We start from the raw sequence: 13,153 nt of genomic DNA on the forward strand, positions 1-13,153 counted from the left end.
AGGCCAGATTTTTGGAGATGTGCACCCCTAGGAGTTTGAAACTGCTAACCATCTCCACCTCGACCCCGTTGATGCTGACAGGGGTGTGTACAGTACTTTGCTTCCTGAAGTCAATGACCTGCTCTTTAGTTTTGCTGGCATTGAGGGAGAGATTATTGTCGCTACACCACTCCACTAGGTTCTCTATCTCCCTCCTGTATTCGGACTCGTCGTTATTCGAGATCCGGCCCACTATGATTGTATCGTCGGCAAACTTGTGGATGGAGTTGGAACCAAGTTTTGTCACGCTGTTGTGTGTGTACAGGGAGTAGAGTAGGGGGCTAAGTATGCAGCCTTGCGGGGCCCCGGTGTTGAGGACTATTGTGGAGGAGGTGTTGTTGTTCATTCTTACTGATTGTGGTCTGTTGGTCAGAAAAGCGAGGATCCAGTTGCAGAGTGGGGAGCCAAGTCCTAGGTTTTGGAGCTTTGATATGAGCTTGGCTGGGATTATGGTGTTGAAGGCGGAGCTGTAGTCAATAAATAGGAGTCTGACGTAGGAGTCCTTGTTTTCGAGATGCTCTAGGGATGAGTGTAGTGCCAGGGAAATGGCGTCTGATGTGGACCGGTTGCAGCGGTATGCGAATTGCAGTGGATCAAGGCAATTATACAAGATGCCCTCTTTAAACTGCAAACTGGGTTTTGTGAAGTACAGAAACATACAACACTTTTAACATCAGTTTTCTAGGAACAAAGCATTCAGACTTGTTACACATCGAGTTTGATTTTTAAACCCTCCTTTACATATTCCGAAGATTAAAAGAAAACCGAAACATTGTAATCTGCAAATCCTTTGAAGTGTGACGAAAGGAGATGAGCTCGGAATGAGACTGAGTCGAAAGCAGGCAGGGGCGACGGTATCAAGAAGCGGCATCATTACACAATAACCCAGTTCGTTCTGAGACAAAGGCTAAATAGAGGTAAAATGTTTTAAAGCGCCAGAACAAAATAACACAAACTGACTAATTGCTGGCAAATTCATTGTAAGCTGTAGATTTACTCCAATTATGTATTCTCAAATAGTTGCCCCCAGAAAGAAATGCAGTAATTGATTTTTTTTTTTAAAAACAAGATGCCTGGAATGACAGATTTTGTGTTTTTTGCATTAAAAATATTCAATACGATTATATGACAATCCTTTGTTCATTGTTTAGTGATTTGAGGAAGTCAGCGATAGTTGAACAAGGATTTATTGAACTACGTACAATACTTTGCCCATGGCAGTAATTATCTCTCAATCCTATCCTTGTTGGGACAATCACCAACTGAGGGACCTGCTTGGGCCGGCTTTTATGTGTAATCTTTAACGAGCTCCAACTGGGTGGCCTCCATCCCCTACCTAGGAATCTCGTACTGCACGAATCACACGTAGTCTTTGTGGGGTCTATGACACACTGTTTAAAGGACCTGTCGGACCACTTACTTTAAATGGCCAACTGCCTTCCATTAAAACAGTGAACAAAGGAACAGCATCCATTCATGCTGTGCATCATGGAAAACCATGTTGCAAACCAATAATTGCAATGTTACCAAAAATTGTGATTCAGAACATATTTTTGAAGTTCCTTTTAAAACTTTTGATACTTGAACTAAAATTGCAATATCACATATCTCGAGCTGATGTCCACTTGTTAGGTGTAATGTGTTATCACTGCGATCCTTGTTCCATTGGTAAAATGCCATTGCATGTTACTTGTTTTGTTTATGACATTCACAATGCCTCCTATTAATTGTTCTATTCTACCCTACTTGCAATGCTTTGCTTACAAAGTACCTCGTCTGAGACAAGCTGATATCTTACAGAAGTGGTCCTGATGAGTTGGGTGGTGAAACACAGTAACAGGATGGCAAAGAGCAAGCTCAAAGCCGAGCTTTCCTCTGACTGCCTGGAGCTTCCTCCTGAGAACCTCATCCACATGGTCAAATATACATGGGCTGTAAATTGTTACATTTTTATTGATCCTCCCTCCATGCTCCCCCTTCGCATCAAAACCTGGAATTTACTTTCTCCAGGCTTTTCATTTTCTCAACGCCACACAACTAAGACAATAAACAGATGGCCTGTTGTGCAATCTACAATCAGCCATTTATTCTCACTAGCAATTTTGAATCACACAGTAACCAGTCCTGATATCCTCTTACGTGGCTCGGTTAGATAATACTCTAATGAAGTGCATGAGGACTTTTTACTATGTTAAAGGTGCTGTACAAATGCAAGCTGGTGTTTTAATTTCAATTAAGCAACATAAATAACACAAGAAAGTAGGAATTTGAGTTGTAACAATCAGCTAATGGGAGTTCAGAAGCGTTGAATTAAGAGTAAGTTGTGCCTGTCAATGCTGGAAAGTTTATGTTAATTTTATTATTTGGCTCTCCCAATGGCCTTTCCTGCCTTGCTCGGAGATCCCATGCATATCTTATTGGACAAAAAGTTAATTGAAATTTATCTAGCTGCTTCTTCAATTAATGAGGCAGTTTTTGTACAGTGAGTAGCAGAGTCATACAGCAAGCCCCCAGTTCAATCACCAACCTGTGCTGAAATAGCTATTTACGGTTAAGGCAGCCTCAAGAACATTACAATTAGCATTGCAACTTTGGAAGGAAAAATATCATGCTCTGATTAATGCTCCTACTGTAAATTTATATACGTGGTAGAAGACAGATGAGGGCAAGATTAAGGTTGGCACTGGTGTCCCCTTGCCTGTTGATGCTCCAGCGTGAATAATAGCCCCTTGGCCAACGTATCATTTTTAAAAATATAAATTTAGAGTACCCAATTCATTTTTTCCAATTAAGGGACAATTTAGCATGGTTAGTCCACCTACCCTGCACATCTTTGGGTTGTGGGGGCGAAACCCATGCAAACATGGGGAGAATGTGCAAACGACAGTGACCCAAAGCCAGGATCGAACCTGGGACATCGCGCCGTGAGGCAGCAGTGCTAGCCACTGCACCACCGTGCTGCCTTGGCCAATGTATCAGACAGTGCCCAGCATCCATTAGAAAGAACATACATTTATATAATACCTTTCTCAGGCTGGCCTCAGCCAATGAAGTACTTTTGAAATGTGGTCTCTGTTGTAACATACAAAAGTATGTCAACCAACTTCCATACACCATGGTCCCATAAAAGCAATGATATAAAAGACAGCATAACCTTTTTTCAGCAGTGTTGGTTCTGAGATAAATATTAACCAGAGCATTGGCAGAGCTTTGTTGCTCCGCCTCAAAGCTATGGAATATTTTGCTTCTGCGTAAAAGTGCAGACAGAGCCTCCAGTTAGCATATCTGAAAAGTAGCATCTCCAAAAATGCAGCATTCCCTCAGTGTTGCATTGAACTGCCGGCCTAGACTACATGTTCAAGTCTCTGTGGTACAGCTTGAACCCATATCCTCTGATTTTAGAGGCAAGACTGTACGACTACTGAGCCAAGGCTGACACCACAGAATCACCAAAGAGTAGATTACTATTGGGTACAGGGATACCTGTCAGAGAAAGTTGCCTAGACGAAAAAGCAAAAATAAACATTTATCTGGATTACCCAAATATCTAAAAAGAATGCGGATTATTAAAAAAAGCAAACATAAATCAATGTGGATGAAGTTGAGATTTTAGAGACAACCTCCCAAACATTTAGCATATACTTTCATTTCTGCTTGACTAGTTCAAAAAATGAGATTGCGTGAAGGAGTACAAATACCCGAGTCACAAAGACTGAAATACTATTAAACCATAAAGAGCCTAGAGCTAACTCCAATCAAATCTAATGACCCCTGCCAAGTATTCAGATCATGGTCTGCCAACTTGAGTTAAAGAGAAGAAGATGCCATGGCGTGACCCATTAAGTTGATTGGACATCATTTTGTGGAAAAGAAATAGGAAAATGAAGTCAAGGACATGCACTTTGGCTGCCAACACAGCCCAAATGTTTAAGCATCAGATCAGAACTGAAATATGCACAGTGTGTGATGCTCAGCAGGCTGTTCTGCTGTGAAATCCCTGCTGATTAGTGACATAGAATATAGAACATAGAAGAATACAGCACAGTACAGGCCCTTCGGCCCACGGTGTTGTGCCGACCATTTATCCTAATCTAAGGTCAACCTAACCTACACCCCTTCAATTTACTGCTGTCCATGTGCCTGTCCAAGAGTCGCTTAAATGTCCCGAATGACTCAGACTCCACCACCTGTGCTGGTAGTGAATTCCACACACACACCACTCTCTGTGTAAAGAACCTACCTCTGACATCACCACTATACCTTCCTCCAATCACCTTAAAACTATGTCCTTCATGACACAGCTCTGACAAGTCACCCCTTCCTCCATACTCGACCTGTCCCATCACCTCTATATCAATGCTTCCAAACATTTCAAACTATTGTATTTTCTCTATTATGAATTTTCTCGATTATGTATTTTCTTTTATTTCCTTTTCTTTTCAAGTACTTTGGATCCTCGCTGTCTTCAGGGGATGTCCCGGAGGACTGGAGAATAGCCAATGTTGTTCCTCTGTTTAAGAAGGGTGGCAGGGATAATCCCGGGAACTACAGGCCGGTGAGCCTTACTTCAGTGGTAGGGAAATTACTGGAGAGAATTCTTCGAGACAGGATCTACTCCCATTTGGAAGCAACTGGACGTATTAGTGAGAGGCAGCACGGTTTTGTGAAGGGGAGGTCGTGTCTCACTAACTTGATAGAGTTTTTCGAGGAGGTCACTAAGATGATTGATGCAGGTAGGGCAGTAGATGTTGTCTATATGGACTTCAGTAAGGCCTTTGACAAGGTCCCTCATGGTAGACTAGTACAAAAGGTGAAGTCACACGGGATCAGGGGTGAACTGGCAAGGTGGATACAGAACTGGCTAGGCCATAGAAGGCAGAGGGTAGCAATGGAGGGATGCTTTTCTAATTGGAGGGCTGTGACCAGTGGTGTTCCACAGGGATCAGTGCTGGGACCTTTGCTCTTTGTAGTATATATAAATGATTTGGAGGAAAATGTAACTGGTCTGATTAGTAAGTTTGCAGACGACACAAAGGTTGGTGGAATTGCGGATAGCGATGAGGACTGTCTGAGGATACAGCAGGATTTAGATTGTCTGGAGACTTGGGCGGAGAGATGGCAGATGGAGTTTAACCTGGACAAATGTGAGGTAATGCATTTTGGAAGGGCTAATGCAGGTAGGGAATATACAGTGAATGGTAGAACCCTCAAGAGTATTGAAAGTCAAAGAGATCTAGGAGTACAGGTCCACAGATCACTGAAAGGGGCTACACAGGTGGAGAAGGTAGTCAAGAAGGCATACGGCATGCTTGCCTTCATTGGCCGGGGCATTGAGTATAAGAATTGGCAAGTCATGTTGCAGCTGTATAGAACCTTAGTTAGGCCACACTTGGAGTATAGTGTTCAATTCTGGTCGCCACACTACCAGAAGGATGTGGAGGCTTTAGAGAGGGTGCAGAAGAGATTTACCAGAATGTTGCCTGGTATGGAGGGCATAAGCTATGAGGAGCGATTGAATAAACTCGGTTTGTTCTCACTGGAACGAAGGAGGTTGAGGGGCGACCTGATAGAGGTATACAAAATTATGAGGGGCATAGACAGAGTGGATAGTCAGAGGCTTTTCCCCAGGGTAGAGGGGTCAATTACTAGGGGGCATAGGTTTAAGGTGAGAGGGGCAAAGTTTAGAGTAGATGTACGAGGCAAGTTTTTTACGCAGAGGGTAGTGGGTGCCTGGAACTCACTACCGGAGGAGGTAGTGGAGGCAGGGACGATAGGGACATTTAAGGGGCATCTTGACAAATATATGAATAGGATGGGAATAGAAGGATACGGACCCAGGAAGTGTAGAAGATTGTAGTTTAGTCGGGCAGTATGGTCGGCACGGGCTTGGAGGGCCGAAGGGCCTGTTCCTGTGCTGTACATTTCTTTGTTCTTTGTTTGTTCTTTGTACTTAATGATTTGTTGAGCTGCTCGCAGAAAAATACTTTTCACTGTACCTTGTTACACGTGACAATAAACAAAATCCAATTCATTCCAGTGCACAGATGCGCTGAAATAAATTGGATGTGCTTCAGTAACCAGTTTCCAAAAATTGATTTTGCCAACCTTTTGCATAGCTTTATTAGGGTGGGCTTTATAGTTACAACATCAGAGTTTTTGGTAAAGGTTAAGCTGGCAAACAACCATGGTGTGAATACGGATGGGGAGACATTTTCATCAATCCATCTGCATGAAATCCAGACAGGGAAGTGTTCATGCACACATATGCATATACTGCTTTCCCATAATTATGCATAATTGAGAATGGAGGTTTTAATTTCAATAAAGCTAAGTGATCTCCACTGAAATAACCATTGGGAAATCAGGTTCACATAGAAATCCCTTAGCCCATTTACATTCCTATTTTTGAACTATATTGAAGGAATATGAGGAGTAGCACAAACTGATGAGATAACAAAGTTCTTTGCTTCTTTGTTAACCTTCATTTTCGGCTTTATTTACATGTTGTAGTGAGTTCTGCTGCTGGTAATTTTAATTGCTCCTGGTTTAAACAGGAGAGAAGGCTGCAATGTAAGGACAATTGAAAGGGTAATGTTTATTACACCAGCAATTGATTAATTCATATAGACATACACAGAGGAAATAACAAGAGGTAAATTAGTACTTGAGTTTACTCAAGTAGAGAAGCAAAAGATGTAATGAATTGCAACACAACTGAGCGAAACCTCTGAATTTGCACTAAAGCCATCAATTCACAGTTGCTAACATAAATGGCATAAGTCCTTTATTATTAATCTCTGAATTCAGGCTTCTATACTGTATTGGTGCAAAGTATCTAATGAAAATTAGGGTGGCATGGTAGCACAGTGGTTAGCACAGTTTCTTCACAGCTCCAGGATCCCAGGTTCGATTCCCAGCTTGGTTCACCATCTGTGCGGAACCTGCACGTTCTCCCCGTGTCTGCGTGGGTTTCCTCCAGGTGCTCCAGTTTCTTCCCACAGTCCAAAGATGTGCAGGTTAGGTGGATTGGCCATGCTACATTGTCCCTTAGTGTCCAAAAAGGTTAGGTGGGGTTGCTGGAATAGGGTGGTGGCATGGGCTTAAGTAGGGTGCTCTTTCCAAGGGCCGGTGCAGACTCGATGGGCCGACTGGCCTCCTTCTGCACTGTAAATTCAATGATTCTATGATAATCTCCTATTGCCCTCTGCCAAAAATCAGAACGCAGCCATGTTTCATGTTGCCTGGCACAGGAAGTGGACTAGGACAGCAGATATTCAAAAATGCATCAAGTCTAAGCACCTTTGTTGAAAACTTAATGTGATTTGTGATGTAAACGCAAGTTTGAAATCAGAAATTCTCTGCTCACTCCCATCGACGGAGGGGCAAAGCTGTTGGTACGATATTCAGGTCTCAAATCAACAAGTCTATGTTAAATCAGTATTGTCACCATCACTGCTGCACCTTGCTCTTTCGAAAAACCTGCAGGTAAAATTAATGTTTTTTCTAATAATTAAAATGAAATCCACACATTGGAAGGACTGAACTAGACATATGGCAGCCATTTCTAAATCATTAGCATGTGTTATAGCATAGTCCCTCAGCTCCCTTCCATTGGGGTGAATGCCTCAAGGCTACAATCTTGAACTGTCTCCAACACTGGCTATAAATATATAAGAGTAAGTCACAGGCTGCTGTATCATCCCATTGTACTGTCTGCTAGACTTAAATCCAATTTATACATTCAGCCCTGCAGCATGGCACAAACTGAACATGATATTCCCCACAGGCCTTATATAGAAGACTGCCTGAGTCAATTCATGAGCTGCAAGGTATTAAATTCCCTGTGCAATGCATTCAAAGTGTTTCGATTTCCAACTAAAGTCAGCAGGAAATTCAGATCAGGCGCTTACGACGGCCTGGTGCAAATCCGGTGCTTTAAAACTCCAAATAACTCTGAGGTCAAGCATTGTTAACTCTGAAATTCAATCAAAATCAATGGTTTTTCGAGTGAACTACATGACTTTACTGTATTTTTTCAGTGTCTTTACTTTTCTGTGTGATCACCAGAGTGAAAATGCAACAAAAGTGGAGATAGGAAATTAATACATGTTGCTGAATTGTAAAAAAAATCAAGTGTCATCTGGTTAATACTGGGTTGTTCATTAACCTACATACGCATTATTTGACAATCAAATTTCTAATATGTTAGTGTCTGGCTACATCTCACTCATTTGTAACGATCTTGGAACTATCCAATTTCAAAATGAACAAAACCTGTTAGTAAGCTATTACCTGAATGTCCCGACCCACCTACTTCCTTTGCCTCACATCAGCGTGACTTACCACCTCTCCCTATCTGGCCTCGAGTATTTGAATACATTTTTGGTACAGAACAGGAATTGTCATCCATATTGGTGCAAATCCTATGCAAACTGAACTCCAAAATCCATCCTTATCAAGGCCTGAATGAGAATGTATAACCCTGCCCTCACAAGAGGTCCAGGTTAATTGCATATCAGTTGCATCAATGTGTTTATACTGGGATGTTAAATAGTTCACTTCCCTTTCAGTTCTGTGATCTAACTACTTTGACCATCTTTTTGGATATTTTCATTGCACAATTCAAATGCCAAAAGCTTTCAAATCTCAAAGGTGTAGCGAATGGAAGATGCAAAAAATGATCCAGAGATGAGGGTTGTGTTGTAAGCCAGCCCACTCAAAGAACACAAGAAAGTTCTGTTGCTGATTTAACCCAATGCAAAACTAAGCATAAAGGTCATATGCTTGCCCCATTGAATCCAACCTTGGCAGTCGCAGCGGAAACAGCAACATAAACAATAAGTATCATCCATTGTCATTAATCCTCCAGCACAAACGTTGAGAATGAGCGTGAATGAAACAGAAATGCTTGCAAATCAACCACAGCCAGGCCTACGCTGCCAAGTGAGTTTTCCAAAACGAAAATCACATCCGCATTTATCACATTCAGAAAGGAAGTATAATTAATTAATTTTGCTATGGGACTATTATTGAGATTCACTATTCCACTGATCAAAGTGACAGCAATTAGCATGTGGGGTTTTCTAGAGGGAAAGAGTATTGTATTTCCTTAGAATTTTGTAGTTTTTGAAGCTCAAGGTCGGTTAAAGTTGTATTGTGATATCACTTTGTCATTTTTATACTTTAACAGTGGAAATAGGATTTTGGTTAAAAATACCAGTGACAAACTGACACTGCACTGCAACTTTAAGCTGATGATATGGAGCTTTAAAAACTCCAAAAATACTCATGCACAATTTCCCCAAAATGTTTAGAGGGTACATATATCACTTAGATATCACAATGATCACTTACATATCACTAAACAACACTGATTACATGGAATGAGGGTTGGAATGTTACAATTTAGCTCAACATCTCTGGACAAGATATCAGAAAGATTTTCCAGAGTTCTTGCTGCTAATTGCTTGAATAACTCACTGTCTGGCTCACATGTGAAAATAATTCACTTGGCTAAGGTGTCATAGGGCAGACAGCGTCTCCAGAATTACTAACTATCACAAGTCAGAGCCTTTGGAAGAAGATGTGACAAAATTAAGAAGTGGGGGAAGGGGGGGGAGAAATGTTTTGAAACTTCACAAGACGTTAGAGCCAATAAGATGATCTTATCAATCTAAGCTCATATGGTTGATTATAATTTACTTGTAGATATGTCACTCGTATGTTATCCCAGCAGTCTGCATGTGGCAATGCATATCAAATCCTTCATTTAACACTGAAGGATATCATTTCATCTGAGCTTTGGAGAGACGTTCAAAAGTAGTGTCAATATACATCATAACCTTCCCAGACCTTTGATGTATTCACCAAGAAATAAATTTCAAAGAAAACTCATACGATTGCGTGAGTCATTGGCAATGCTGCATCTGAATTCCATGTTGTGATCTTACATGTGTTTATGCAGGTTCCAATCTACTACACTTAACCACAGTGTTTGGCTTCGACTGACCTCAAGCTGTCTGTATCCATGCAATTCTGTCCACAACCAGACATAATGGTGCATGCAGTCTATCCTATTTGTGCGTCAATATTGGAGTTTTCAGTTTGGTATAACTCTGTTGCACAAACTTTAAAAAAATGTTATTATTGATTGCACAGTTGTGTTTCCTTCAGTTTTGATTAAAGTCAGATATTACAGAAACTGCTTTCAAATGCAACAAAAATGCAAGGTGATTGCCACCTTTTAGGAATCAGAGCTTTCTAGATCTGGCATCATCCAGTTTCTAAAGGACAATATAAGCAGTTTGGATTCTTCCCAACCTAGTCAACCTCTATTCATCAGTGACTCATTACCAGCTCTCGTCAAACCAACTTCAGTAATACTGTTATTCTGTTCGACCATTCTATTTCACACCCCATAATGCTTTTCAGCAGAGTTACCACCAATCTTAATAAATGTGACTGAAACTATTGGATGTCAAAGGTTTTGCCACATCAACATTATTCCCAATGTATTACAAAAAAAGATATTGCATTTTAAAAATATTTTCATGCCTTTACGACATCCCAATGCACTTTAAAATCAATGAATTACTTTTGAAATGTAACATCTATTGTGTTGTAGGCAAACAGGGCTTCCAATTTACCCAGTAAAATTGAACATCAATGAGATGGCATTAGAGGGAGTGCAGAAAAGATTCACAAGAAGGGTTCCAAGGACGCGGACCTTTAGTTGCATAGATAGATTGGGAAAGTTTTTCTCGGAGAAGTGGGTGTTGAGAGGAGGCTTGACAGAGGTATTCAAAATCATGAGGGGCCTGGAAAGAGTAGGTGGGGGGGGGGGGGGGGGGGGGGACTGTTTCCTTTGGTGGATGAATTGTAAATAAGAGGGCACAGATTTAAGTTAATTGGCAAAAGAATCAATGTGATTCACGCAGCAAGTGGTTAGGATCTGGAATACGCTGCCTGAGAGCGTGTAGAGGCACAATCAAACGAGGCATTCAAGATGGCTTTGGATCATCATTTTGGTGGAAAAGAACAATGTGAAGGGGAGAAGGCGAGGGTGTGGCACGAGATAAATTGCTCCTTCATCGAGCCAACACCAACTTTTATGAACGGAGAAAAGTTGTGGAGTAAAATTAAATATACCAATGAAGGCAAGGAAGGACATCTGTAAGTGTAGAAACTCTATTGCTGCCCATGAATGCTGCCTGACCTGCCCAGTGTTTCTAGCATTGTGATTATGGATATTGCAATTCAGATCCAGAACATCACCTGGACAGATCAGGAGGGCTTCATTGTGCATTTGCTATAGATGTGCATCTGATGTTTGCGCAAGAATTAGTGGCCCTCACAGCAAGTTTATGGACTGATAGTCTGTAGTTAACTCAATCATACATCATATATTGAATATGCAGTTAAAGCAGGAGATGGATATATGTTTATAGTAATGAACTTGATGGCAGTGCTTACCTCCCACGAACTGAATGCCTCCAGCCACCCTGCCCACCGTCCGGGAGATGAGCTCGGAAACACAGCAGCCCATCAGGGCGGTGAGCGCCACCAGCAGGAGGAGACCGCAGCCCACCCCGGTCACCACCGAGCAGATCTTCCAAGCCAGGCTGGGGATGCCCAGGAAAGAGGCGTATCTGCCGCACTGCTCCACCATCACCACGGACTGCAGCTGGCCCTCCTGGCGCACCGGGTAGGTGCAGCGGCGGAACACGCCGAAGCTGACCGGCTTGTCGAGCTGGGAGCCCAGCAGCCAGTAGGGCATGAAGAAGCCGGTGCAGGAGGCGGCAGCACAGAGCAGGGACAGCAGCGTCCACAGCATCCCGGCGCAGGTCAAGCTGGAAGACATTCCACCACCCCCCCAGCAACTTCCGCGGCTTTTCCTGCAGGGTTACCTCCAACCAACAATTATCCCATTGAACTTCGGAGTGGTTTCAAAGCAGATCCTTAAGCATTCTGCATTCCTCCCCTCTGACAGACCCTGTTAAGGAAATGGAGCAAATTTATCACATTGCATTTTTATCATTATTTTTTTTAAAGTTCCCACTCGCACTTTAAGTGTGTCTGAAATACTCTGGACTCTGAGCTTGACAGCAGCAGAATGTTTAAGGAGCGCGACCTTATACAAGTTTTTTTTGGTAACAAAAACCAGAGGGTGGGAATCGCCGCTTGTCGAGAAAATGATTCGGGAGCAAGTCGCTGAGAAGCGATTGTTTTGGGGGAAACCCACCCGCGCCCGGCTGAGCCGCTTTCAATTTCACACCAGGCAGAGGAAGTTAATACAAACTTGAAAGATGTTTATCTGGGATGTTTTATCCTAACAATCGCTCGATTAAAAATAACTCTTAACGTGGCGTTAGCAAAAAGTGGCATTTCCATTCACCCAGTTGATGAAATTGACTAATTGTTACTTACATCGTCCACGAAACCTGCCGGGGATGCGAAAAGATTGAATTTTTGGAAAGGACTTGATCTAGGACAGGCTGGCTGCCTCCGTTGTGATCCCAGTGCCCCCACAAGAATCGCTGTACTCTCTGTGTGTCTCTGCCTCCCGGATCTCTAAACGCCTGAAGCAGTAACCACCCAACACCCTCTCCCTCCCTCCCAAGTAAATCCCCGTCCTGTGGCGCTTCTGTTCGACCGCAATCCCGACAGGAAATGTTCTGCACTCACATTCCGAGGAGGAGAGCGAGAGACTGAGAGAGAGAGAGAGAGAAATGAATGTTCCTGTCAGCTCAACCCGGCGCGGTCAATCACACACAAACTCCCAGAGTCAAACCCCGCCTACACAGCCAGCCACCCGCCCACCCAGCCCCTCACAGGGGAACACGTGAATTTCAGAGAGAGTCTCTTAACATTTTTATCGGTATAGCAAGTCACAGAATCCGTACAATGCAAAATCCATGGAATGCGTACCGACCCTCTGAAAAGAGCGCTCCACCCAAGTTCACTACCCCGGCCCTATCCCAATGATCCCTTAACCTACCCTGCACATCTTTTTTTGGACACTAAGGGGCAATTTTAGCATGGACAATCCACCGAAACCTGCACATCTTTGGACTGTGGGAGGAAACTGGAGCACCCGGGGGAATCCCACGCAGAC

General features: G+C 42.7%; 1 protein-coding gene across 2 annotated transcripts in view; it reads right to left on the reverse strand.

Annotated features, from left to right (window-relative positions):
• The window catches only part of LOC140391967 (LHFPL tetraspan subfamily member 6 protein), a 244,909-nt gene extending 232,095 nt beyond the window's left edge, over positions 1-12,814 (reverse strand). The window contains exons 1-2 of one of the 2 annotated variants that reach the window (XM_072477068.1): positions 12,466-12,814; positions 11,512-12,031 (exon numbers count right to left, since the gene is read on the reverse strand). In XM_072477068.1, the coding sequence (XP_072333169.1) occupies positions 11,512-11,899 (388 nt within the window). In that variant the 5' untranslated portion in view covers positions 11,900-12,031; positions 12,466-12,814. The remainder of the gene's footprint in view (positions 1-11,511; positions 12,032-12,465) is intronic. The other variant, XM_072477069.1, reaches the window with a different exon arrangement.
• Positions 12,815-13,153: the final 339 nt, after the last annotated feature.

Source organism: Scyliorhinus torazame, chromosome 15, assembly GCF_047496885.1.
Source record: "Scyliorhinus torazame isolate Kashiwa2021f chromosome 15, sScyTor2.1, whole genome shotgun sequence".
Taxonomy (NCBI): Eukaryota; Metazoa; Chordata; class Chondrichthyes; order Carcharhiniformes; family Scyliorhinidae; genus Scyliorhinus; species Scyliorhinus torazame.